Genomic DNA, 22777 nt, shown 5'->3' with positions numbered 1-22777 from the left:
GTGCTGCACTAGGAACAGGCTGGCTAGGGCCAGCACAGCAGATGGCCTCCACACTGATGTGCACCTCTTCATAGCTACGTGTCCTTCAGCCTGGCTGCACCCTTCTCCCTGTTTTCCCCCAAGAACCAAGCAAAGCTACACGCAAAGCTCTCTGAGAACTTTCCTGCCACACAACCACATGACTAAAGACCCTTATTTAAGCCTGGGCCTCAATCCATAAATCCATGGTGGGAAACTGTGCGCCCCCTGAGTCCAAATGCCTGGAAGTCTGGAATTGTAAACCAAAATGCTACCACAGACCTTTAGGTGGGGCTTGACCTTTAGGTGGGGCTTATCCTCTGGGCTTCGCTTCCTGCCTCCACAAAGCTTCTATCACAGCGACTCCTAATGCTGTGAGCACACTCAGCCCCCGCCTTGTACATACCCAAAAGCCTCACAGCGCTTCTGGTAGACGTCCACCTGGTGCTGCAGTGGAGCAGGGTCACTCTGCCCCAGGCGGTTGATGTCAAGAATGGCCACAAGGTTGTCCAGCTTGTAAATGCCAGCAAAGGCCATGGCCTCCCACACGGAGCCCTCGGACAGCTCCCCATCACCCAGCATGCAGTACACGCGGTAGCTGTGGAGAGAAGGCGGGGGGGTGGGGGTGGCTAGTCCCTCTCCCCTGGGCTGTCAGGCCCAAGGAGCTTGCTCTCTGGGCAGAGGCACAGCCCACATGGATGTGATGAACACATAGCACCTCTGTGGAGGAGGAAACAGCAGCATCCAGTCCCAATCCACACCCCACAGGGAAATGGCTGTGCAGGAAGCGACCCAGATCCCCAGAAACTGGCTGCGCTAAGATAAAGGGGGCTGGGGACGAGCTCAGTGGTGCAGCACTCGCCTAGCACGCATGCGGCCCTGGGCTCAATCCCCAGGGACACACACGTACAGGGGGACTGGGGACTGCAGGATGGGAAGGGCTAACCCACCCAAGGCAGAGATGGTGACTCCAGGGACTCACTGAGTGGACCAGCTGAGGAGAGCCCTTGGGAACCAGGCTGTTCCTGCCAGGAAGAGCTGGGCTAGGGAGCACAGTGCAGGCCAGGCGACACCCTGGACAAGAGGCCCGGGGGCCCGAGGACAGAGCGGTGCAGGGCGGGGACCAGGTGCATCGAGGCAGGCGCTCCTGGGCCCTGTGAGGACTTTGTCCTCCCTCAACACAGGCCAGCGTGGCCTCTTAGGGCAACAGACAGACACTTTTAGACACGGGATAAAGGACCCAGAGACCAGGGCCTTCCTTGGCCCCAGGGAAGGGTACTACGATGAAGGGAGTGAGGCTAGCAGCAGGGGGACCAGTTCAGGGACTCTGACTCCAGGCCCAGGAAATGTGGGCTGATGGAGGAGCAGCAGCAATAGGGACAGGAAGAGTAGCTCCCGTCATGGGGGCCCATGGCTTGGGGACCCACTTTTCTCTGCCCAGCTCCAGCTGTACAGCCCCAGCTAATAAGGCTGGCAATTGGCTGGGCTCAGACAGGACAGTTACCCTGCCTGGGGCTACAGGGAAAGGCCCTCCTCCAGCTACAGAGGCTGCCATTCAGGCCTCATCTTGCTCTAAGTCCACACACAGGAAACAGGAGGGAGAGCCAGGCGGCCCGGAGCTGACAGCATGACTCAGCACTTCCGCAAGCCTCCTCCAGGGTCTAGCGCTTCCTTCTAATCCTTCCCCCAGGCCAGACTGTTGTTTTCCTGGCCAGAAGAGCAAGGCCCCATGGCCTGCACAGAGGTCCTATTGGACCCTGATTCTTTGAAACTGGGTCTCTCCCTCTCCCTGAAGGTTACCAGGGACTCGGAGACCTTAAGGGGCCCTGGTCTGACACGGCAGCTCCCAAGAGGGATCACCCCAGAGAGGCCTGCAGGAAACCTGGCCTCCCACACAGGGATTCCGGGCAAGCGCACTGGCTGCAGCTCTGAGCCTAACCCACTTCCCAGGAACTTGGACCACAGCTGAGTGGAGTCACAACTGGGGACAAGGCTAGCCCTGAAGGTCCAACAGCCCCATGCCAGGAGGTCATCCTGGTCCTAGATGTTGTAAACAGGAAAGGGGACCTACAGAAGCCCGGGCTGATGCCCAGCTGCTACTGCCTGAGCTGTTAGACTTAGGCGTGGGGGGTTACAAACGTTTTTATGAGCTACTTTCAAGGGCTGGGACGTAGTTCAGTGGCATGGTGATTGTCTAGATGCTCAAGGCCTTAGGTTCAATCCTGGGGTGGAGTCGGGGGTGGGTATGGAAAAGGACCAAGATGGGACCCTAGCTCTTGACAGTTGATATTGTGAGAAAATGCTTGTGCTAGAAGGTTCGGGTTTTTTTTTTTTTTTTTTTTTTAAAGCAGAAGTTATATATACTAGGATTATTAGGTTGTAGTTCTGTGGGGTTTTTTTCCCACAAAGAAACTAGGTGTGGTGGTGCACACTTGTAATCCTAGCAATTCAGGAGGCTGAGGCAGGAGGATTGCAAATTTGAGCCTAGTCTGGGCAATATAGAAAGATCCTGTCTCAAAATTTAAAAAGGTCAAGGCGCTGGGGATTAGCTCAATGCAAAGGTCCTGGGTACAATTCCCGGTTATCCCAACAAAAAGAAAAAAACCACAATATATTGTTAGATTTAAATGGTTAGGAAAAAGAAAAATGTCCGTTTTTTAAATACTGTTCTCTTTCAAATGAGATGGCAGGGAGAAACAGTGCCAGGGGCCTGGTCTGCTCTGTCAAGATGCTACCTTGGGGTGCCTGGTGCATCCTGATAATCTCTTGGTGACCTGGCGTGGCCCCCGCCCCCAACCAGGCACAGTGTTCGGGCTGAGGCCTCAGCCAAACACGGCCCCTGAGAACCCAGCTAGACCCCTTCTCCCTAAACTGGCTGGTTCCATTCTGCTAGGGTCAGTAAATGATCCTTCATGGGGAATTATTTCAGCCAACTGCAGGGAATAATTAATTCACATCTCTGGTTCTAGGACAAATAAAGTGTTCTTAAACATAGATCCCATTCTTTGACTCTTCATTTCATGGGGAATCGATTCTGGTCCCAGCCAAGCCTGTCCCAAAGCTCAGCCAGGGCCAGCAAGCGAAGGCTTGGTGCCAGGTGTCCCTAACCGAGGGGGGTGCGAGGGTGCCTGTCTGAGGGCTCCCGGAGAGCTGTCTCCGAGCCCTGCCCATGAAGGCAGCCTGCACATGACAGGCACTTCCCAGGGCCCAGCAGCTCCCGGCAGCCACCGTCCTCAGAGGCCGCTCACTGCCGGCCCCGGGAGAGCCCTGCCGAGGCTCCTGCCAGGGAAGCTCCTGCCTATCTGGTTCCACTCTTGCCTGCTTCCCAGGGCCTCTCAGAGCAGCCTGGGGACTCTGAAAATGCACTCTTGCTGCTGCTAAGCGCTGACCTGAGGACTTCCACCAGCATCTTCCCAGATTCCTCATCTGTACGAGGATAAGTAACTGTGCTCACACAGGGACTGGTCAAGGGGAACCCGATATAGCACATGAGCGCTGGGCCTGGCTCCCAACAGGGGAAGGAACAAACCATTCTGGCAAATGGTTATACACCCCCACCCGACCCCACACTGGGGATTGAACCATGGGGCATTAAAATACTTTCTTTTTTAAGACAAGGTCTTGCTAAATTGTCCAGGCTGGCCTTGAACCTAGGATCCTCCTGCCTCAGCCTATGGAACAGATAAGATTACAGGCGTGTACCAGCACACTGTGACATGGGTGGTTATTCTCAACAGCCTGCAACCCCACATCCCCCAGCAGAAAGCAGGCCACAGTAAGTAATGCTATGGCAGCAGGGTGTGATGCCTGTAACCTCAGCACTCGGTAGGCTGAGGCAGGAGGACTGCTGAGTTCCAGCCTGGGCTGCACAGTGAGTTCAAGGCCAGTCTGAACTGCACAATGAGACCCTGCATCAAAACAAAACAAAAAACAACAAAAAATCAATAGCACAATGGCTGGAATGTCTTAAGAGCAGCACGTACATGTGAAGGGGGTCGGGGGTTCTTCCTACAAAGTGCCTGGTGCCCAATCAGCAAACCCATGGGCCAGGCTGCTGACCCTCCCTGCAACTCTCAGAACTCTCAGCTTCTCCCCTGACTGATGAGATGTGGCTGAGTGCTCTGGCACCTTCTAGAACACAGGAACTCAGCCAAGCACTCTGCCCACGTGCACAGGCTAGAGCCATGTGCTCGGGGTGTAAATGTGGCCTGCTTCTCACTGCTCAGGGCTCTGACAGGCCCTCGGCACTCACCTAGAAAGGGTACCGGGCTCAGTACCCTCCTCGGCGGGTCTCTGAGTACACAGCAGGCCACAGATGTCAGCCTCAGCCAGGCAAGAGGCGGTGCCAGGGAGGTGACTAAGGGCGGGCCACTGAGGACCCTTCCCAGATTCTGGAGGGTGTGGTGGCAGAGGGGCGGTTACCTGGCTTTGTCGAAGTATTTGCCGGTGTAGGCCATTCCACAAGCGGCCCCCAGGCCCTGGCCCAGGGAGCCAGTGGCCACATCCGTGAAAGCTTGTTTCTGTCAGGACAGAGAGCCAGTTACTCACAGGTGGGAGAGAGCAGCACACGGTCTCAAGTCAACCCCAGCCCCCACCCAGACCCAGCAAGCCACCCTCCCGAAGGAGGCCGCCCCCAGGACAGGCCGCCCCCAGGACGCGGCTTCTCATTCTCATACCAGAGTCCTCTAGCAAGCTGTGTGACTGAAGGCTGGGGACTAACCCTTTCTGAGCCCTAATCAGTCTTGCCTGTACAAAGTCCACCAGATAAAATGGCTGGAGAATTCACCATAAAACTGACGTAGAATGTTGCACCCAGACCACGGTGATGGTTTCTGCGGGATGCCAGCTGGCACCCTGAAGAGCGGGCAGGGCTCCTCTCCTGGGCATCACCAGCGTCCTGCTCCTACCTCCCTGGTGAGGTGCCTGTGGACCGCTAGCTGGCCGGGACTCAGTGGGGAGGGGTCCCGGAGGGGACCTCCTTGAAGTCCACCAGAACAGGTTGGCTAGCGGCTCAAAAGGACCTGCCCTTTGCAACACTTGGGGTGAATGCAACGTACCCCTTAAACCCACATCTTTCCTTCCTCATCTCAGTCTCCCCTGCTGCCTTTCAACACCTCCAGCTTCTCAGTGGCCTCCCCTGCCCCTCCTTCAGACCAGCGAAAGAGGAAGGAGAAGGGCACAGCCTGGGGAGGTGGCTGCTGGTGCACTGACCGGGACAGGGTGTCCATCCAGATCGGAGCTGATCTTCCTCAGGTTCAGCAGCTCCGCCTCGGGCAGGAAGCCAGCTTCAGCCCAGACAGCATACAGGATGGGAGCCGCGTGGCCCTGTCGGGAGGTGGGCGAGAGGAGTCAAATGGAGAACTCAATGTGGGGCTGTCCCTGCACACTGACGCCCAGGACGTGGCTGAGCTGTGGCCAGGCATCCGTTTCAGGGGAGGAAGCCCGTGAGGGCCACTTCTCCCCTTTCATCTCTCTCCAGCCTCTTGGTTTTCAGCCCACAGTTCCCACAGCTGCGGCTGGGCAGGCACTAAAACAGGTGCGGGGCACAGCTGTGCAACTGGATGAGGCCAAATCCCCAGCAGGCGGCCGGCCGCCCTAATCCCTGGTTTCTGGCACCGGAGGGACTTGGACAGACTTCTGAGCTCTAAATCCTGCCCCAAGAGACCAGAGGCTGCGGGGCCAGGCCTGGGGCAACCGTGGCCCAGCTCATGGCTGCTCTCTTACCAGGAAGGGGCAAGGCAGGGTGCTCTACCAGTTCTGCTGCAGTCAGAGGGCTGGCATGACACAGAAAGACTTGAGTAGAAAGCCACGGTGTGAATGGAACACTCCAAAGAAACATGGTTTCCACTGTCCCCGACCCCATTCCTTGGGTTAATGTACCTAGACCCCATGGAAGAGTAACTCATTAATTCAGTCATATATTCCTTAGCTTGGGGTAAGTTTACCAGCTGGGTCAGCACCACAGCAAGACGCAGAGAGGGACCAAATTGTGCAGGTGGAGAGAAAAGACTCCTGGGGGCGGTGGGCCAGGTCTCCTTAGAGACTGCTCATCATTCCAGGCTCGCAAGACGCCGGCCCCTATAAGGTGTGGCTGGCGGCGGGCAGTGAGGTGCTCACCTTGGACAGCACAAAGCGATCGTTGTTAGGGTTCCGAGGGTCCAGGGCCTTGTAGCGCATGGTGTGGAAAAAGAGGACAGCCATAATCTCAGCAGCACTGCAGCAGGATGTGGGGTGGCTGCGGCCAGGAGAGAGGAAGACATGTATCAAAGCCCCAGTCCCGACCGACAGAACCCACCCAGGCCTGAGTACAGGGGCCTGGGCGGTCACACAGCTCGGCTGTCATCGAGCCACAGGCTCCTGCTCCCTGGGATGGTGGCACAGGGTCTCAATGAGGCCACTGCTAGTGACCAGGGAGCTGGGCCAGCTAGCAGGTCAGGCACTGTCACACCTCCCCAAGGACCTTAGTTACGGCAATGGCCAAATCCCAGGGCCTGGCTGGACTGAGAAAGAGAGGGACCCAGGAGGGATGGAGACAGCAGACCCAGCCTAAAGCTGCCCCACGGCAGGGAGGGGAGCTGGGGAGGGGCTAGTGTGGAGGGCCGTTCCACCCACGGCCCCTGGTAGGAATCTAAGAGCTCCTCTGCAGCTAAACGGTGAGCCCCATCTCACTGGGAGTGCCTAGGATCTGCCCAGTCGTGGGGGAACACTCACCCTCCCACCCCCAAAACACGGGTCCTCCGGCCATGGGGCAGGGAGCCAGGGCCTGGTGAGGCTGAGTCACTACAAACCTCCCAGCAGCCTCGACACAGGGGTTTGGGCAGTTTTAGGAGCCTGAGAGATTTGGTTTCAGATCTTTAATCACCTCACTGTGGTACTTGATAGCTTTTTAAATGGGCACTTTGAGGGCCGGTGTGGCACGTGGAACCACGTTTTTGTGTAGAATTTTAAAAGCAAACTACACAGCCTCATCTTCTACAGAGGCTACAGTCATGACAATAAGACCCTTCGTGCCAGCAGACAAGGGTCGAATGGGGCCAACAAAACCAAGGATCTAACTTTCTGGCCCTGGAGTGAGCCCAGGAAGCCCCCATATTAGACTCTTGCTCTAATAACTCAATAGCTCTCTTGAGCAAATGAATGCATACCAGAAAGTGTGAGGACCACATCCTAGAGAGGAGACCTGTCTGGCTCTCTCAGTACTCACTCGGTAACCCAGGCCCTGGCCCAGCACAGGCGGAGGCTGGCTTTCCTCTGGGACATCTGGCGGTTCCTGGCTAGGCTGCTGCCCTCTGGACCACAGCTCTGCTCAGAGGTCAGCCCCACGCCTCTCTCACATGCAGTTCAGCTTGGCTCAGGCCCAGGCTGCGCCGTGAGGTGCTTCACACCAGGACAGGACATGCCCGACGCCAAAGCCAAGGCCACATGCCACACCGGGGCCCTCCCAGCCTGCCTCCCACCACCAGGGGGCGCCTTTGAGGTTAAGGGTGAGTCACTCCCAGCACAGACATTAGTAAAGGAATCCGGAGAAAGGTTCATGCTGGTTTAGTACCACATCCCCAGCACACAACCATCTCATACTTAACCATGTCTACGAACTCCCGGTCATGGGAAAAGACACTACACCTGAAAGAGGGAGGTGAGGACATGTAAACAAGAAACCCTTTCCTGCCTGGCCAGGACTCTAATCTCTCTCTCCCGGGGCTGACTTCATCTGGAAGATACTGCAATAAGCAGCAGTCAGGTGGGCCTCCTGCCTTTCCCACCTGCAAGGGGCCTCCATTCCCAGGGACCCTGCTTGACAAGTCAGGGCCCCGTTATGAGGAAGCCACAGTAGGGGAAGGAAGGAAGGAAGTAGGTGGATTCTGGGCCAAACTGCCCACAGGACCTTGAGGAGCTCTGCCCAATCCTTCCATCCTTGACCCCGGGGTGACATTCCCACATGGGCCCTAGGGAGGGCTCCAGGAAGGGGTGCGGGCAGCACAGGTGCTTTCTGCATGTGGCAGAGGCATGCTCAGGCTGAGGCAGAAGGGACACACAGAGAGGAAAGTGGTCAGTCATGAGAAGGTGGAAGTTGGAAAATAAATGGCGACTGCATTTAAGTCCTCCTTGGCAGGTGCTTGGGAGTGGGCCTGCAATATTTCACTCCCTCCAAAGCCAAGCCTGGCCAGCTGCTGACACCGTCTTCACACCCACCAGGTAAACCCAGGACCAGGCTTCCTCTCCATTCCTCCCCAATCTTTAGGTCTTTTTGAGGTTCTCACTCTGCAAAGTGCCCTGGGCTGGGGACACGCGCTGTGCCACTGAGCTGCATGACTTGTTGGTGTCACCTCCCTGACCTTGACTTCTCTTGCACATGGGGAGGCCATGAAGGTGCCTGGGGAACCTAGTGAGAGAATGCATGCTAAGTGCCCTGTCACCAACGGCCAGGGGACCAGGTGCCTCCAAATCCTCTTCTGTGGGCTGGGACCGTGACCCACAGGCAGATGAGAAGGAAGAAATGAGCCATAGGGCCGGGGAGTTAGCTCAGTGGTGCTGCTGCCTGCCTCACAAGCACAAGGTTCTGAGTTCGATCCCCAGTACCAAAAAAAAAAAAAGAAAGAAAGAAAGAAATGAATCAAGGGTTGCGATAGGATTCTCTACACTGTAAAGTACTGAATATGCAAGATTCCTAGCTAGTTTTGGGTAAGCTCAGCCTATTAGCTCAACCTCTATCTAGCTGGTCAGAAGCATGGGAGTCTGTGGCCTCAGAGCCTGAGCTTTCCAGCAATCCTGCTGGCCTCGACTAGAAAGCTGCAGACAGGCCCGCCTTGTGGTACCTCTTTGACACACCTGAGGAAGCTGATGGCTACAGAAGGGCTGAGGGTCAGATGGAGGCTCTACCCTACCACCCATCTCTTTGTGCTGCACGGGGATTATAGGCAAATTTAAAAACCCTGATATGGGCCTGAGGGTGTAGCTCAGTGGAGGAGCCTGGCCTGGCATATGCAAGGTCCTGGGTTCAATCCTCAGTACTGAAAGAAAACAAAACAAAAACCCCACAAACCACCCTGTAGGTGTGGCGGTGTGCACCTGAAATTCTGGCTCTTAGGGTTACAAGAGGATTGGGAGTTTGACAGCAGCCTTGGCTACAGGAAGAACCCAAGACGAGCTTGGACTATGATTAAGACCTTGCCTCAAACCACTAAACAAATAGCTCCAACTCCTGAACAGCCCACTTGGTGGAAAGTTTAAAGCTAGGCTCAAATAAAGTTTCTCAAAGACCCTCCCTGTCATCTGCCCGCCTCCAGGGGACACACATTCTTCTACATGCTCCCTGACCAGGAGGGCCTCTCTCATTCTTTCGCTTCCTTTTCTTGAAGGAAAAGGCTCTCCTCCCAACTGGGCACCTTCAAGTGCGAAGGATGGAAGCTTCCTTCTCCAGCAGCTCCTCCCCATACAAAGCTGGACAAGGGGTCGCAAGGCTCTCAGTGAATTAACTAACCAAGAAGCCATGTGTCCTCAAGGCCTTGGCAAAATAAATCCCAATGCTTAAAAAATACAAAACTAAGTTGGGCCGGGGATTTAGCTCAGTGGTTCTGGTGCCTGCCAAGCAAGTGCAAGGTCCTGAGTTCGATTCCCAGTACCAAAAAAAGAAAAAAATTGTTACAGGAAAAAAAAAAGCACCCAAAGAAAAACAGCTGTAATCCCATCTACTCAGGAGGCTGATGAGAAGGTTCAAGGTTCAGCCTAGACAACCTAGAGAGCCTGTCTCAAAATAATGGACTTGGGATGTAGCTCAGCAAGAAAGCTTTGGGTTCAATCCCCACTAAGGTTAAAAAAAAAAAAGGAAAGGCTGAGGATGTAGCTCTGCAGTAGAACTAAGAAGAGAAATAAAAATAAAATGGAAAAGAAAAACGGAGTGAGCTCAAAGACTATTAAAAAAAGGACAAATGTAGTGAGAAAAAAACATCAGAAACGGAAGTCAGGGCATAAACACAGGTAAAATATTCTGAACTGCCTGATGGAAATAAATTTGAAAACTGGAAGATTTCTACGAAAAAGTAATTTACCCAAAGTAGCTCAAGAAGAAATAGAAAACCTGTGTAATAGTTTAACCATTAAACCACATTAAAAACAATGTGCTGAACATGCATATTCCCTAGGATCGGCAACACCACTTACAGCAACATACAAACATGCATGTTCCACACGTGCTCTGGGAAACCAACAGGTGTCCCGCACCGACGGCAGTGGCGTGATCTGGAATGAGTGTGTGTCCCCAGTTCACAGATGAACGGCAATACAGTCATACGTGGGGGTCACTGTACAGCGAGAACGAGTGACTGGCAGCTCATAGACCCAGCATCAACGTTCCCACCACTACGTGTGAAAACAGCACACACGCCCAGAGACACGAACACACGCAGTGTATACAGATGTCTGTATATACCCTAAAGAAAACAACAGAATTACAATGAAAACGTCAAGGTGTTCTTTCTGGGGGGAGGCCAAAGGGGGGACACACAGGAGGCTCAAACCTACTGTGACAGTCTAGTTCTTCTGCCCGGTAGTGGCTAGATTCACTGTTTACAACATAAACAGTATTCATCTCCTTTATGTATATACTGATTTAAAAAAATATTTGGGCTGAATGTTGTGGTGCACACCTGTAATCCCAGCCCTTGGGAGGCTGAGACAGGACTACCTCAAATTCAATGTTTGCATGGGCTACGCTGTCTTACATAGTAAGGCCCTGTCTCAAAAGAAATAATTAATGGGGCCGGGGATTTAGCTCAGTGGTTCTGCCGCCTACCTTACAAGCACAAGGACCCGAGTTCAATCCCTGGTACCAAAAAAAAAAAAAAAAGAAATAATTAATAAAGAATAAATACAGGGCCGAGGATTTAGCTCGGTGGTTTCGCCACCTGCTACACAAGTGCAAGGACCCAAGTTCGATTCCCGGTACCAAAAAAAAGAATAAATACAGTATTTGGGGGAGATGGGAGAGAGGGGAAAGTACAGAGGCTCAAGATGGGATATGTATATGTACCAATTCCCCATATGAATTTATTAGGTATTACAAACATACACTAATAAACTGAGAATCTGTGTCACCAGGGTAGAAGTTCTCAAACTACAAAGATGGCCCCTTGCCTAGTATGAACCTGACTCCAGGCCCAGGGCGTTTCTTCAGATCTATGCCCATGTCACCTTCTCTAGGAAGCCCTTCCTAGTACACTATGTGGTCCCTCACTGTCTGTCCATCCTGCTGAATGCACATGCGAGGACAAGGGACCTTGGGCCCGTCTCTGATGTGTCCTCAAACCTGAACAGCACGCTGCACACACTCAGGACACAAATGAGTGAATGGTGGATCTGACTCTTGACCCTGGGCTGTGACCTCTCTCTCTGAGCCTCAGTTTTCTCTGTGCAGTGAGTGATAAGAGAACCTGGCTTAAGGAGGTCGTGTGTGTAAAGGACACAGTACAGGGTAGAAATTGAGTTACTCAGTTAACCTCCGAATCTTGAGGATGAGACCACCAAAGTCCAAAGAAGACCAGTACTTGGTCAAGGACACTGCCTGCCAACAGCAGAGCTAAGACAAAAGCAAAACACCGAGGGACACTGGTGAACAGATGGTAAGATGTGGAATACTCATACAACGGAATATTCAGCCCTAGAAAGCAATGAAGCTCTAATTCATGCTACCACGTGATGACTTCGAAAAATTATGCTAAGTGAAAGAAGCCAGCCCAAAAGGCCTCATTTCGTATGATTCCATTTATATGAAATGCCCAGAATTAAACTCATAGACAGGGGCTGGGGGTGGGGGTGAATAGGAAGACTACAAATGGTCAGGAGGGATCTTTTAGGGGCAATGAAATGTCCTAAAATCTGATGTGATGTGGTAAGTTTATTTGAAATGCCCAAGATGTACAATTAAATTATATGCAAATTACTCCTCCACAAAGCTGTTAGTTTCATTTTTAAAAAAGGAAGAATCCGCTCCATGAAGGAAGTTCTCAGGTGTCAGTGCTTCCCTGACTAATTGGGCAGCCCTGCCTGTGACCCCAGCTGCCAGTCCAGCCACCCCACCCTACCTCCCCAGGCTCTGTGCAGGTCCCTGCCCTCCCGAGAGTGCTCTGGGAGTCCAGGGTCTGTGGTCTGTGGCAACAAGAAAGTTCCTGATTTTGTGGGACCAGGCTCTGGTGACAACGGGCCTGCCAAAATGGCCTAAATCCAGGGTCACTGCAACAGGAGCCAGGGTTAGAGTTTGCAGGAAGCCACCAGGATGTTCCACCCAACCCTGACCAGAGGGCTGCACCTTGTTCCTGGGCCTCCAGAAGCGCTGACCATTAGCCCTGCTGAGCTGAGGTCACTCGGGCAAAGAACCCAGTCACTGTGGGGCAGCTAGGTGTCCTCACACTGAGTTGAGCAATGGGGCTGCTGCTGCAGCAATCTGAACTGCTCTGCTCTTGCCTCAGTCAGGGGCAGGCTTGGGCAGGAGCCAGAGGTCCCAGGACAGCCTGAATGAAGAAGCAGGCGCCAGGCAGCCTTTTCTGCCCAGAGAGGCTGTCCCCACTCAGGTCCTGAGGGGGTCTTGGAATACTCAGCCAAAACACCTCTGAACGTCAGAGCTAGGCAGCAGGGATGCAATCCCAGCCACTCCCAGGCCACGTGATTACCAGGATATAAAACAAATACCATCAGGTGGCAGGACCCACTCTGGCACCCTGCTCCACTCTCAGGGACCTAGCCGGAAAACCACCTGTTGAACTAGTTTGGACGCTATCTGACCCTCAAGGGTTCGTGTGCTGAAGGCCTGGTCCTGAAGACAGTGTAGAGGTGGGACCGAGCCTCTGCAAAGTGCAGCCCAGCGGAAGTCACCTGGGCACCTGCTCAGAAAGAACCGTGGGACCATCTGCCCTCTGGCTTCTGGTTTCAAGATGTAATCTCTCCCTTCCACACACACCTACCACTGCCATCCATCATGGGGAGAAGGGAGCTTGCTGGACCATCAGCATCTACAACTGTGAGCTAAAGTTAGCCAGCCTGAGATGTTTTCATTCAAAATGAAAAAGGGCTGATACTCCACCTACCTATTACCCACTCCTCTAAAGGTGGAGAGGGTGAGGCTGTGGATGGGCCTTCTGATGAGGGCACAGCTGCTCAGAAAAGCCAGGTTACATTCCCCATCTCATCCTGTCCACTAGCCAGGTCTGCTCACCTGTTACCTGCTGGATGCCTTCCCCAAAGCTGTGGGCCAAAGTCCTGGGGGACTTGTTGAAAGCACAGAGCACCGTCCCCTTTCAATCAGGCCTGACTGGGATGGCATCCTCAGATGACACGTGGCTCCATTTGGATAACCCTGTGTATGCCAGTAAGCAGAACTGAGAAATCTTTATCACCAGCCCCAGCATCCTGGCCACTTCTGACAAGGCCACTGGAGTTTCCTCTCCTTCCGTAAAGCTTGGATGAGTTAGTTGGACCCTTGCCATGGTGCCCGCAGCACATGGAGGGAGCTGACCCCAGAGGCACGCTGGCCACTGTGGGTGCTGCCTCAACAAAAAGGCCTCTGTTAAGGCTCCATCCCTCCACCTCCAGGCCAGCTCCCCACAGAGAACCCAGTGTCACCTCCTGGGGTCTGGTGACTGGTTCAGGAATGGGGAAGCTGTGAGAAGCTGCGACTTCCCAACCCTGAAACCAACAGCATGGGTCCAGCCTCAGTGGGTGCCCAAGAAAGACTGGCCCCAAGTCCTGTTTCCTCACCAGATTCCGCGTTCCCTGACACCCTGACAGGATTTCAGTACCCAGGCTTCACAATGAGGTGAGGCAACAGAAGACCTCAAACACAGGGAAACCCCAACACTGCCCATGTCTCAAAGCTTCCTCAAATAATTTTGTACACACAAACTCTTGCACGCACCTTTCAAAATCTCTTGTGTCAGGGGTTGCATAGCAGTTACTTCCTTCTGAAAATATTTTTTTCTTTTTCTTTTTTTTTTTTTTGGTGCTGGGGATCGAACTCGGGACCTTGTGCTTGCGAGGCAGGCGCCGGAACCACTGAGCTAAATCCCGGCCCTGAAAATATTTTTTTCTAAGTACTGCTTCCCGTATCTTTTACACACACTATCTCACAGAGGAATCATTTACATACCCCTTTCTTTTGGTGAAAGGATACTTCTTGAGTTCAGGGAGTTCCACCCTTAGGCTACAATGTAAACATGGGTGTAACTCTGTAGCCACATCCAGTAGCTTTCCTGGGTGGCAACTATGCAACACGGACCAGAAGATCCACTTGGCAGCTGTGTTTCAGAGACCCCTACAGTTGTAAATATGACTTTATTTCTCTCCAAGTACCTTTCAAACCATCTGCTGTGGATGCACCTGACCTTCCTGTTTGCTACTGCCCTCCATTCCTCAGTCCGGTGCTGTCCAGATGCCCAAGAGGACTTCCTGATAACAGCCCCACATAGGGCAGTGTCAGTAGCCACCAAGTACCAGCTGCGGCAAATCACAGTAGCACACCAGTCTCAGTGTCCATATCTACACAAAGGGAACACGTTTTACCTCACAGAATGCAACAACGGATGCTGTATCACACCAGGAATATGTAGTAGCCACTAAGTGACTCTGTAAATGCCCACACATCTTACCTAGCCCCGTAAGCTGTCAGATAGACAACACTGGTTGGAGAACTGTACCTCGCCAGCTAGATCCCTGACGCCGAGAACTGGCCAAGGGAAGCTGATCCAGTAGTACTGAACAAGCAGTACAAGGTGTGTAGTAGATCTACTACAGGCCAGGCCAGGCCAGAGCTGGGGGGCACTGGCAGAAGTCAGGTCCCTGCCTGGGCAGGAATACCCCAGGAGAGATAACAGGTCCAAAGTATGCTCCGGAGTGGGGTGGGAGGGAAAGAGCTTACAAGAGGTCCAAACCTTCTCTTAAGGGCACAAAGGGTGAGTGCACACCCACCCTAAAAAGCATTAGCGTTTTACTTCTTAATAATAGATCCAATAAAAATAAAAATAAAAATAATATATCCAAGGGGCCTGGTGTGGTGGGGCACGCCAGTAATCCCAGCACTCGGGAGGCTGAGGCAGCAGGATCAGTGAGAGTTCAAGGCCCGCCTGGGCTTAGTGACTTCAAGGACAGCCTGAACGACATCGTGAGACCCTGACTTAAAAAAATCCTGTATGGGAGCCGGGGATTTAGCTCAGTGGTGCGGCGGCCTGCCTCGCAAGCGCAAGGTCCCGCGTTTGATCCTGGGTAGCAAAAAAAAAAAAAAAAAAAAAAAAAAATCCTGCATGGAGTGGGCCAGAACCCAGAATCTTGTCTTTGTTCTAAACACACAGCCTGGTTGGAAAGTCTCTGGCAATCACTCCCTACCCAACCCCCCAATTAATATCCTGAGCCCAGCATCTGGCCGTCATAGTGGTCTCAAAAGCAGGTCTGAAGTGCAGTACTGGATTCATTAAGACCACACCCCGCGGCCAGGCATTACCACCCCGGCTGGGCCCGAACTCCTCCCTCCATTCACTCGGCCTTCAGTGCCCTTCCGTCCACCTCCCCACACCAGCTTCCCGCCCGAGGTCGGTCTCAGACCTCCCCTTCCACCCCACCACCTTCCCGTCCCCACCCTGGCGCTCTCGCGGCCCCAGCCCACGGCTGAGGGTGCAGGGGGAGGGGGGGCACGGTCGGCAGCGCGGAGAAGGCCGGGCCGTCTCCTCCAAGATGGTGGGTCGAACAGGCATTCACAATTAGGACTGCACCTGCTCGAGCGCCAGCTCCCCCGGTGCGCGGCCCCGGGCACCGGCTCGAACTCGGAGCCTCAGTTTCCCCCTGTGCAGGGAGGAGCGTGGGCCGGGGCGCCCACAGGCTGGAGGGCAGGATCAGGAGCGCACGCCGAGGGCCGGGCTCTCGGGGCAGCAGCACGGGGCCGCACGGCAGAGGCCGCATGGGAGGCTCCGCAGCGCCACGGTGCCGCTGGGGGCACCACCGCGAGAGGCCCGCACGCCGCGCCGGGAAGACCGGGTGCGCGCCTGGCCCCAGGCCTCGCGGTGGCACTGTGCAGCGTGCCCCCGAGCGGCGAGGCCGCGGGACCCCCGCCCGCCCGGGCCCGCGCTCACCCCGAGCCGGCCGCCGTGGTGGCCTGGATGGAGCTGATGCGCAAGCGGTTGGCCGTGTCCTTCAGGGCCTGCAGCTTCTGCTGGTCAGGCTTGTGGTAGGCTTCCATGGCGCGGCCGGGCGGCGTGTGGCTTCCACAGGTCCGGGCGCGGAGCGGGGGGGGGCGCTTTAAGCCTCCGCGGCTCCGCCCACGGGGCGGGGCGCGGCGGAGGGCGGGGCTCAGATCACCCCAGGCCCGCTGCGCCCCGCCCCGCCCCGCCCCGGCCGCCCTGCGGGGCCTTAGGGCTTTAGCCGGGTGCACTACGACTGCTCGGGGTTCGAAGTTTGGCTCAACTCGGCTGCTGACTCGAAGGCTATTCTGCTTCCTCCACACAGTCAGTCTTGGGTGGGATTGGAGGGCAGGTGATCGCCGCTAACCCCACTTGAGAGGTGAGCGGATCAAGATCAGGCAAGGTCAGTGAAGGTTATGGCATCCTCCAGCACCTGGCTCCAGCGGGCCGGCCCATGGCGTCTGGCTGGTGAGGGCGGTGGGCTGGGATTGGACTGCCGTGGCCCCCGGGGTGTGCCACCCTCAGAGGCCTGACAGGGGCCACCTCTGGCCTCGGGCTACTCACTATCTGATGAAAGAGGTGAACCCTGAGATCCTTGGACAGCTCTCTGCCTTCCCAGCTCTATGGTCCCCAGGGCGGTGGTTTTCTTATTCCAAAGTGCAGTCTCCCCGCTGCAACCACTCATTGTGGCCCCGGAGAGACAGTAATGCTTGAGAGAAAAATCCCCCCACCTCGTCGAGGACCTCTAGGAAGCCCAGAGAGGCTTCTTCTCATACTGGAGTTCCACACAAATGGGGCTCAGCTCACCTGGGATTCCAGCCACAGTTCCCTGCTCTTAGTGTTCCCCAGGGTCAGCTTTGGACCCAGAATCCTGGGCTGGCTGGAGGCGCTGCCCATGCTGGCCCCTGCCCCACGTCCTGGGTCTTTATTTAGGCACACGAGTCACATGGCACTGGGGAAGAGGCACTGGATCCTGCCTGGTTTCCAGCGGACACCTTGCTACGCTGCTCCCCTCGCCCCTCAGCCTTTCAGCTTCCGTTCACTCTCGCCACAGCTGCCGGGAAAACTGGTGCTCCCCAGCTTAGCCCCCCGCTAACCTCCCTCTATGCTTGGAATAAAATTCAGCCCCCTTCCAGACACTTCAGTGCGCTGGACTTCTTTCTTTCTTACAAAACACCAAGCTCAGTCCCACCTAGAGGTTTTGTGCCTGCTGTGCGCTGAGCCAGTAAAGCCCTTATTGCAGCTCTTCATTTTGTCTGCATCGAGAGAGCAGCTTTTCCTTCCCATCACACTGCCTCCCGTCTCTGCAGGGCTCTCCTTCTACCTTCATTATCTTGTGTCAGCTCTGGGGGAGCTGGGATGAGGTCTCCTCCCTGGCTGTAGCCCCAGGGGCCAGAGCCTGTCTCTCATTCGCTGTAGGTGCTCAATAAAGGCCTGGAAATGAAAGCAGTGCTGTGAAGTGATATGCCCGAGGTCGCACAGCCAGCAGGTGTCAACTGCACCCTGGCTGTCAGGGAGTCCTCAGGGGAGGGACTCTGGCTGCCCCAGCCCGCAGCCTCCATTTCAGCCTCCCCAGGATTTGAGACACAAAGGTGCTCTGTTGGTGCTCTCTTCAAAGGAAGTGGTGCAGTCGCCCTGCTGCCAGGCTCAGGTGACAGCAAAGGCCAAGGCAAACTGACAGCAGAGTTCGAACTGCCCTACACAGGACTCACGCAGGGCCTAGGGTGAAGGGCACCCTCAGGGAGCCAGGGCAGTGCAGTCCCCCATAGCCAGCTCCTAGGGCCTCCAGGATTACCAAAACCTGCAGGAGAGGGAACTAGGGGTCCTGCGGGTGCTTACTGGGGAGTGGCTTTTGACTCTTGTAAAGGTGGCCTGGGGCAGAACGGGGAGCAGGGGGCGCAGAGCTGCACCTCAGCAGGCGAGGCGGGGCTGCTCAGCGAGGAGAGGGTGGTGTATCGAGGTGGGAGAAGGGCCTGCAGGGCCGTGATTCTCAGTTCCGGTGGGGTTGCTGTGGGGACCCCAAAGGGCTGCACTTGGGCCAGGCGGAGGAAGCGCAGGACTTGGGGTTGCCCTGACACACACTTGCACAGACCCACACACCCTCCCTCACCTGCACACTCTTCCGCACACACTCTGGCTCAGTCTCACACAGTCGCCCTGTGCATTCCTAGTCCTTCACACCCACACGTGGGCACCCCCCACATACACTGGCCCTCTCCCTCTCACACACACACACAGCTCTGTCTCCTGTTGCCCCTGAGACTTGCCCCACCCTGGTGGCATCACTACTCAGCACCTTCTGGAGCCCACCAAGCACATGGGCCTTGGCTAAGACCAGGGCAGAGCCAGGGCCCAGCTAATCCTGCTGTTGGCCCTGGGCCTGGACTGGGCCTTCACAGGAGGGCCCAGGCTGCCGCAGGGAAGGCTCTGCGGGGCTCGTCTACTTGGACCGGCCTGCTGTGCCTGCGCTGAGCTCTTAGATGCTCCCCGCCCCAAACACGGCTACAGTGAAGGAGGGCAGGGGCAGTGGGGTTGAGTAGCCCAGTTGGCGTCATTCCACCCGATCCAGGGGAAGAGCAAACCTGCATTCCTCTAACAGATCTTGATTTAGGGGCAGAAAGTGGAGGGACCTGTGGGAAAATGTTGCTCCTTAGTGATTCCAGCGGATACAACATCCTCCAGCTCCAGATCACAGTGCCCAAAGCAGGTATTAAGCATGCAGGTCTCAGCACCACATCTAACCCAAATCAGCCTCTGGAATGTGCCCTGCATTGCTGATAAGACCTCAGTCAATGGTGCTGGGGCTCAGGAAACTTGGGAAAAATCACAGGCCGGCCTGCCAGGACAGTACTGAAGCTAGACAGCCCAGGGGTCCATGCTTTGCTGGGTGCTCCACAGGGCTGAGGGAGCAGTCAAGGTCTGCAGGTGATGTCAAGGTGGCAATGACACTTTTTTTTAGTACCGGGGATCAAACTCGGAACCTTGCACTTGCAAGGCAGGCGGCGGCACCACTGAGCTAAATCCCCGGCATTGACACATTTTTAAAATGTTTACTTCTGTGGTACTGGGAATTGAACCCAGGGCCTTCCCACTGAGCTACATCGCCAGCCCTTTTTTTAATCTTTTGTTTTGAGACAGGATCTCCCTGAGTCTCTAAGCTGCCAGGCTGGGCTTGAACTTGCCATCTTCCTGCCTCAGCCTCCCAGAGTGCTGGGATTACAAGCATGCACTACCACACTTGGCTTCACGATATGTTGTTAACCAAGTAAAAGCAAAGGCTAGAAGAGCAGGTGGAGGTGAGCCTCTCTGTCAAAAACAAATAAAAACGTGTGTGCGCATGTGTGCATGGGCAAAGCATGAAGATAGGTTTGAGCAGGGGGTTGTGGAGGGTGCAGAGGGGAGGACTTACACTTTCTTCTTACCCATTTTTCTTCTGTTGGGATTTAGCAGTAACAAACATGGTTGGCTTTTATAATCAGAAGAACACAAAGTAAAATTCTATCTTCAAAAACACTGTTGTGGGGGTTGCCTTCGCATGAATGTGCTTTTTCTTCATTTCCCATGATTATATAAAGGTGCTCCTGTTTCATAAGCCAGGCTGCTGCCTGGATGTTTCTGGGTTGAGGACAAAGCCCCGGGCTCCGTGTGGTCCTGCCCTTGCTTGGCTGGCTGCATGCAACGCAGGGCAAAGGTGTCCTGGTGTGCCCTGGCATGTCTGTACCCACTGTCCATTGGTCGGGCACCAATGAGGCATGAGTGGCCCTGAGCAGCTGTGTTCCTGAGTGACAGTGCTGGGCATCGCCCTGGCAGGGCTGGATCTTCGTGTGTGCCTTCGGGGCACGCCTGGGCTGGGTGCTGCACATCCCGGCCTGCACAGGCCTGCAGAGGAGCTGGTGTCCATGTCTGTGTCCCTGAGACACTTCCTTTGACTTGTGTCCAAGGCTCGGCTCGCAGCCTGCAGGGCCTGGGATGAATCCTCATGGGTCGAATGCCCCACCTTGTGGGGGCCTGCATATGGGTACTTGCTTCTCCTGTATGGATTTCTTTTCCTTTTTTGGGGGTGGGGGGATTTTGAGACAGGGTCTCCCTTTGTAGATCAGGCTGATCCTGAACTCTGTAGTCCAGGCTGGCCTCGAACTCTCGGCAGTCCTACTGCCTCAGCCTCCTGAGTGCTGGGATTACAGGCCTGTGCCACCATGCCTGGCTCACCTTTTAAAAAATTTTTTCTGGTCCCAGGACTACACCTAAAGCCATCCACTGAGCTATATCTGCAGCGTTTTTTTTTTTTAAATTTTGAGACTAATTTAATTTCTCACTAAATCACTAAGCTGGGCTCAAATTTGTGATTCTTCTGCCTCAGCCTCCCAGAGTGCTGGGATTACAGGAATACAGCATCATGCCCAGCTTGAATTGTTCTTATGTTTTAAAAAACACTTTTAACTTCTGATAATAAAAATAAAACATACACATTGTAAAGACCTGGAAAATACAGAATATTTAAAAGTAACCTGGGCCAGGGATTTAGCTCAGTGGTTCCACCACCTGCCTTGCAAGCTCAAGGACCTGAGTTCAATCTCCGGTACCCCCCTCCCCAAAAAAACCCCACCCAAATGGGACCACTGCTAAGGGTATTCATTCATTTGACAAATACTGATTTAGTATAATTGTTACGAAGACCATAAAACAGGATCATGGGTCAGGGGCTAGGGCATTGGCGCAGAGGTACCTTAGATGGTCAGGCAAGGCTGAAAACAGTCACCGCTCAGTGTGTATTTGCTGTTATCTATTTTTCAAGAATGTTAGGATCATATTAAAGGTACCAGTTTTCATACATTTTCCCCTCTAGTTTTAAAAAATTCTTCAAATACATTATTTTACTAGCAGTGTGTTGTGCAGTCATAGGGTGCCGTCCTCATCCACACACCATCCCTAAGAAGGGGTATTGGACGGTTCCCCGTTTCTGCCATGCTGTGTATGTTACCTTCACATAAATTTTTGGTCTCCACATCCTTCTCCTCCTGGCAGGCCATTTTCTGAACCAGAGCCCTAAACTAGAAACTACTGGGTCAGAGGTGGTGATCTTTCCAGAGCTCTGCATGCCTCTCTGGCAAAGAGCTCCCTAGCCAGACTGGTCCTGCTGGCTCTGTCACCTTTGCCTCTAATGGTGAGGGCCTGCCCTTGGCTTGGGAAAGCGAGTGGAGTGAGGGGATCCAAAGCATATTTGGCCTTGGGTGGATCTTTGCTCTTCCTTGGAACCCAGTTTCCTCACTTTTGTAAATCGTGTGTGTGTGTGCGTGTGTGTGCACGCACACACAGTACAGGCAGTGATGTGTAGAGGCTGAAGAGTGTCGACCCCCATGGCCAGGAAACAAAGGGAAGTGCAAGGAGAAGAAAGAATTGGAGGAGTTTCTGGAAATGTCTTTCTCTAGGACATCTTCAGAACTCTGGGCCCTGTGCAGCAGGTGGGTGGGGACCCCTTGTGAGGCGCGTAAGGGCAGGGAGAGGGAACCTAAAGGCAGGAGAGAAATGACCCAGCCAGCTCACCCAAGCACACAGGCATTCTTGTCTCTTCCCTTTTCATTTGTTGACTTTTTTTAAAAACACGGCTTTATGGAGATACAGAATAATGAGCACACCATGGAATTCATCCTGTTATTTTTTCAAAGAATATTTAGCTTTGTAATATTTAGTAAGATTTTTTTTTTTGCTTTTTATTAACTTTTAAAATTTTTGTCAGTACATGTCTGCAGTGTATGATAATTACATTCATTATGGGGAGCTGGCACATGCACATAACACATCCTAATTCCTAAGACTCCTTCCCCTGCCCTTCCTCCTCTCCTGCTACCAGGTATTGTGTCCAGCAATCCTTTCCAGGCTTTCACTGTCCTATTCAAAGAATTGGATGGAACAACTGATGAACATGAAAGTTTGATGTTTATGGCAAAAGAAGAAGAAAAAGAAGCCTAAAAGAAGGGCAGAGGAAGAAAAAATGCTCTGCAGGAAAAGAGAAGATACACCCTGTGAACAGGCTGGGCAAGGAAAAGGCAGCATTCTCTGACTGGTATCGGGTGCAGGGCTCAGTCACTGTTCTGCATGCGTGTCCTGAATGTCTGAGTAACATTTCTTCCCCAGTGACAGGTCACGCCCAATTGCCCAGCTGCTTTGCCGTGCCCTAATCTCCTGCCTCACTTGCTCCATCGCTTGGTCTCTTTCTCATTTATAAAAGATCTAGAGACAGATAGGTGATCTGTGGGTGTATTCACGGTGTTGCTGGGAAGGCCCAGCTGGCTGATCTCCCAGACTTGCACTCACTGTGTCCCAGGTGCTCCCTGCTCCTTGTAGATAAGGAAAGAATGTCTCCTTGAAGATGTTTATTTAGATGTATGGCTTGCAATAGCTTGAGTCTGGGAACAGAATCTACTGTTTCCTATAAATTGTAATCTCTGTAATGTTTCAACTTCTTTTTTGAATAATGTAGCCTGTTCTGCACTGAAAGTAGTGACTAGCGGCATGTAGCAGCTCATTGCTTAAGATATAAAAAGAGGAACAAATAAAGATCTTGGTCTTAGCTCCTTGAAGCTCTGACCCTCTGGGCCTCC

General features: G+C 53.8%; 1 protein-coding gene and 2 long non-coding RNA genes across 6 annotated transcripts in view; 2 read left to right on the top strand and 1 right to left on the bottom strand.

The window, feature by feature from the left end:
- Positions 1 to 2547, top strand: part of LOC147826477 (uncharacterized) — a 3694-nt gene extending 1147 nt beyond the window's left edge. Inside the window, exon 2 of the long non-coding RNA XR_015439182.1 lies at positions 13 to 2547. This is a non-coding gene — a long non-coding RNA (uncharacterized LOC147826477). The remainder of the gene's footprint in view (positions 1 to 12) is intronic.
- Positions 1 to 17070, bottom strand: part of Tkt (transketolase) — a 25666-nt gene extending 8596 nt beyond the window's left edge. The window contains exons 1-6 of one of the 4 annotated variants that reach the window (XM_087181534.1): positions 16983 to 17070; positions 7602 to 7641; positions 6136 to 6253; positions 5230 to 5343; positions 4441 to 4538; positions 425 to 616 (exon numbers count right to left, since the gene is read on the bottom strand). In XM_087181534.1, the coding sequence (XP_087037660.1) occupies positions 425 to 616; positions 4441 to 4538; positions 5230 to 5343; positions 6136 to 6219 (488 nt within the window). In that variant the 5' untranslated portion in view covers positions 6220 to 6253; positions 7602 to 7641; positions 16983 to 17070. Of the gene's footprint in view, positions 1 to 424; positions 617 to 4440; positions 4539 to 5229; positions 5344 to 6135; positions 6254 to 7222; positions 7494 to 7596; positions 7642 to 16127; positions 16303 to 16982 lie in introns of those variants that run through there. The other 3 variants (XM_087181533.1, XM_004864344.4, XM_021243995.2) reach the window with 3 other exon arrangements.
- On the top strand, positions 16367 to 22777 carry LOC101716925 (uncharacterized). Its single transcript, XR_001182334.3, has 3 exons — positions 16367 to 16578; positions 19314 to 19471; positions 22027 to 22777. It is a non-coding gene; the product is annotated as an uncharacterized LOC101716925 (long non-coding RNA).

The sequence above is a fragment of the Heterocephalus glaber genome, unplaced genomic scaffold, assembly GCF_053883595.1.
Source record: "Heterocephalus glaber isolate CG9 unplaced genomic scaffold, H.glaber_assembly_v1.0 deba00001472, whole genome shotgun sequence".
NCBI classification, from domain to species: Eukaryota; Metazoa; Chordata; class Mammalia; order Rodentia; family Bathyergidae; genus Heterocephalus; species Heterocephalus glaber.
This window is presented reverse-complemented; position numbering and strand designations above follow the sequence as displayed.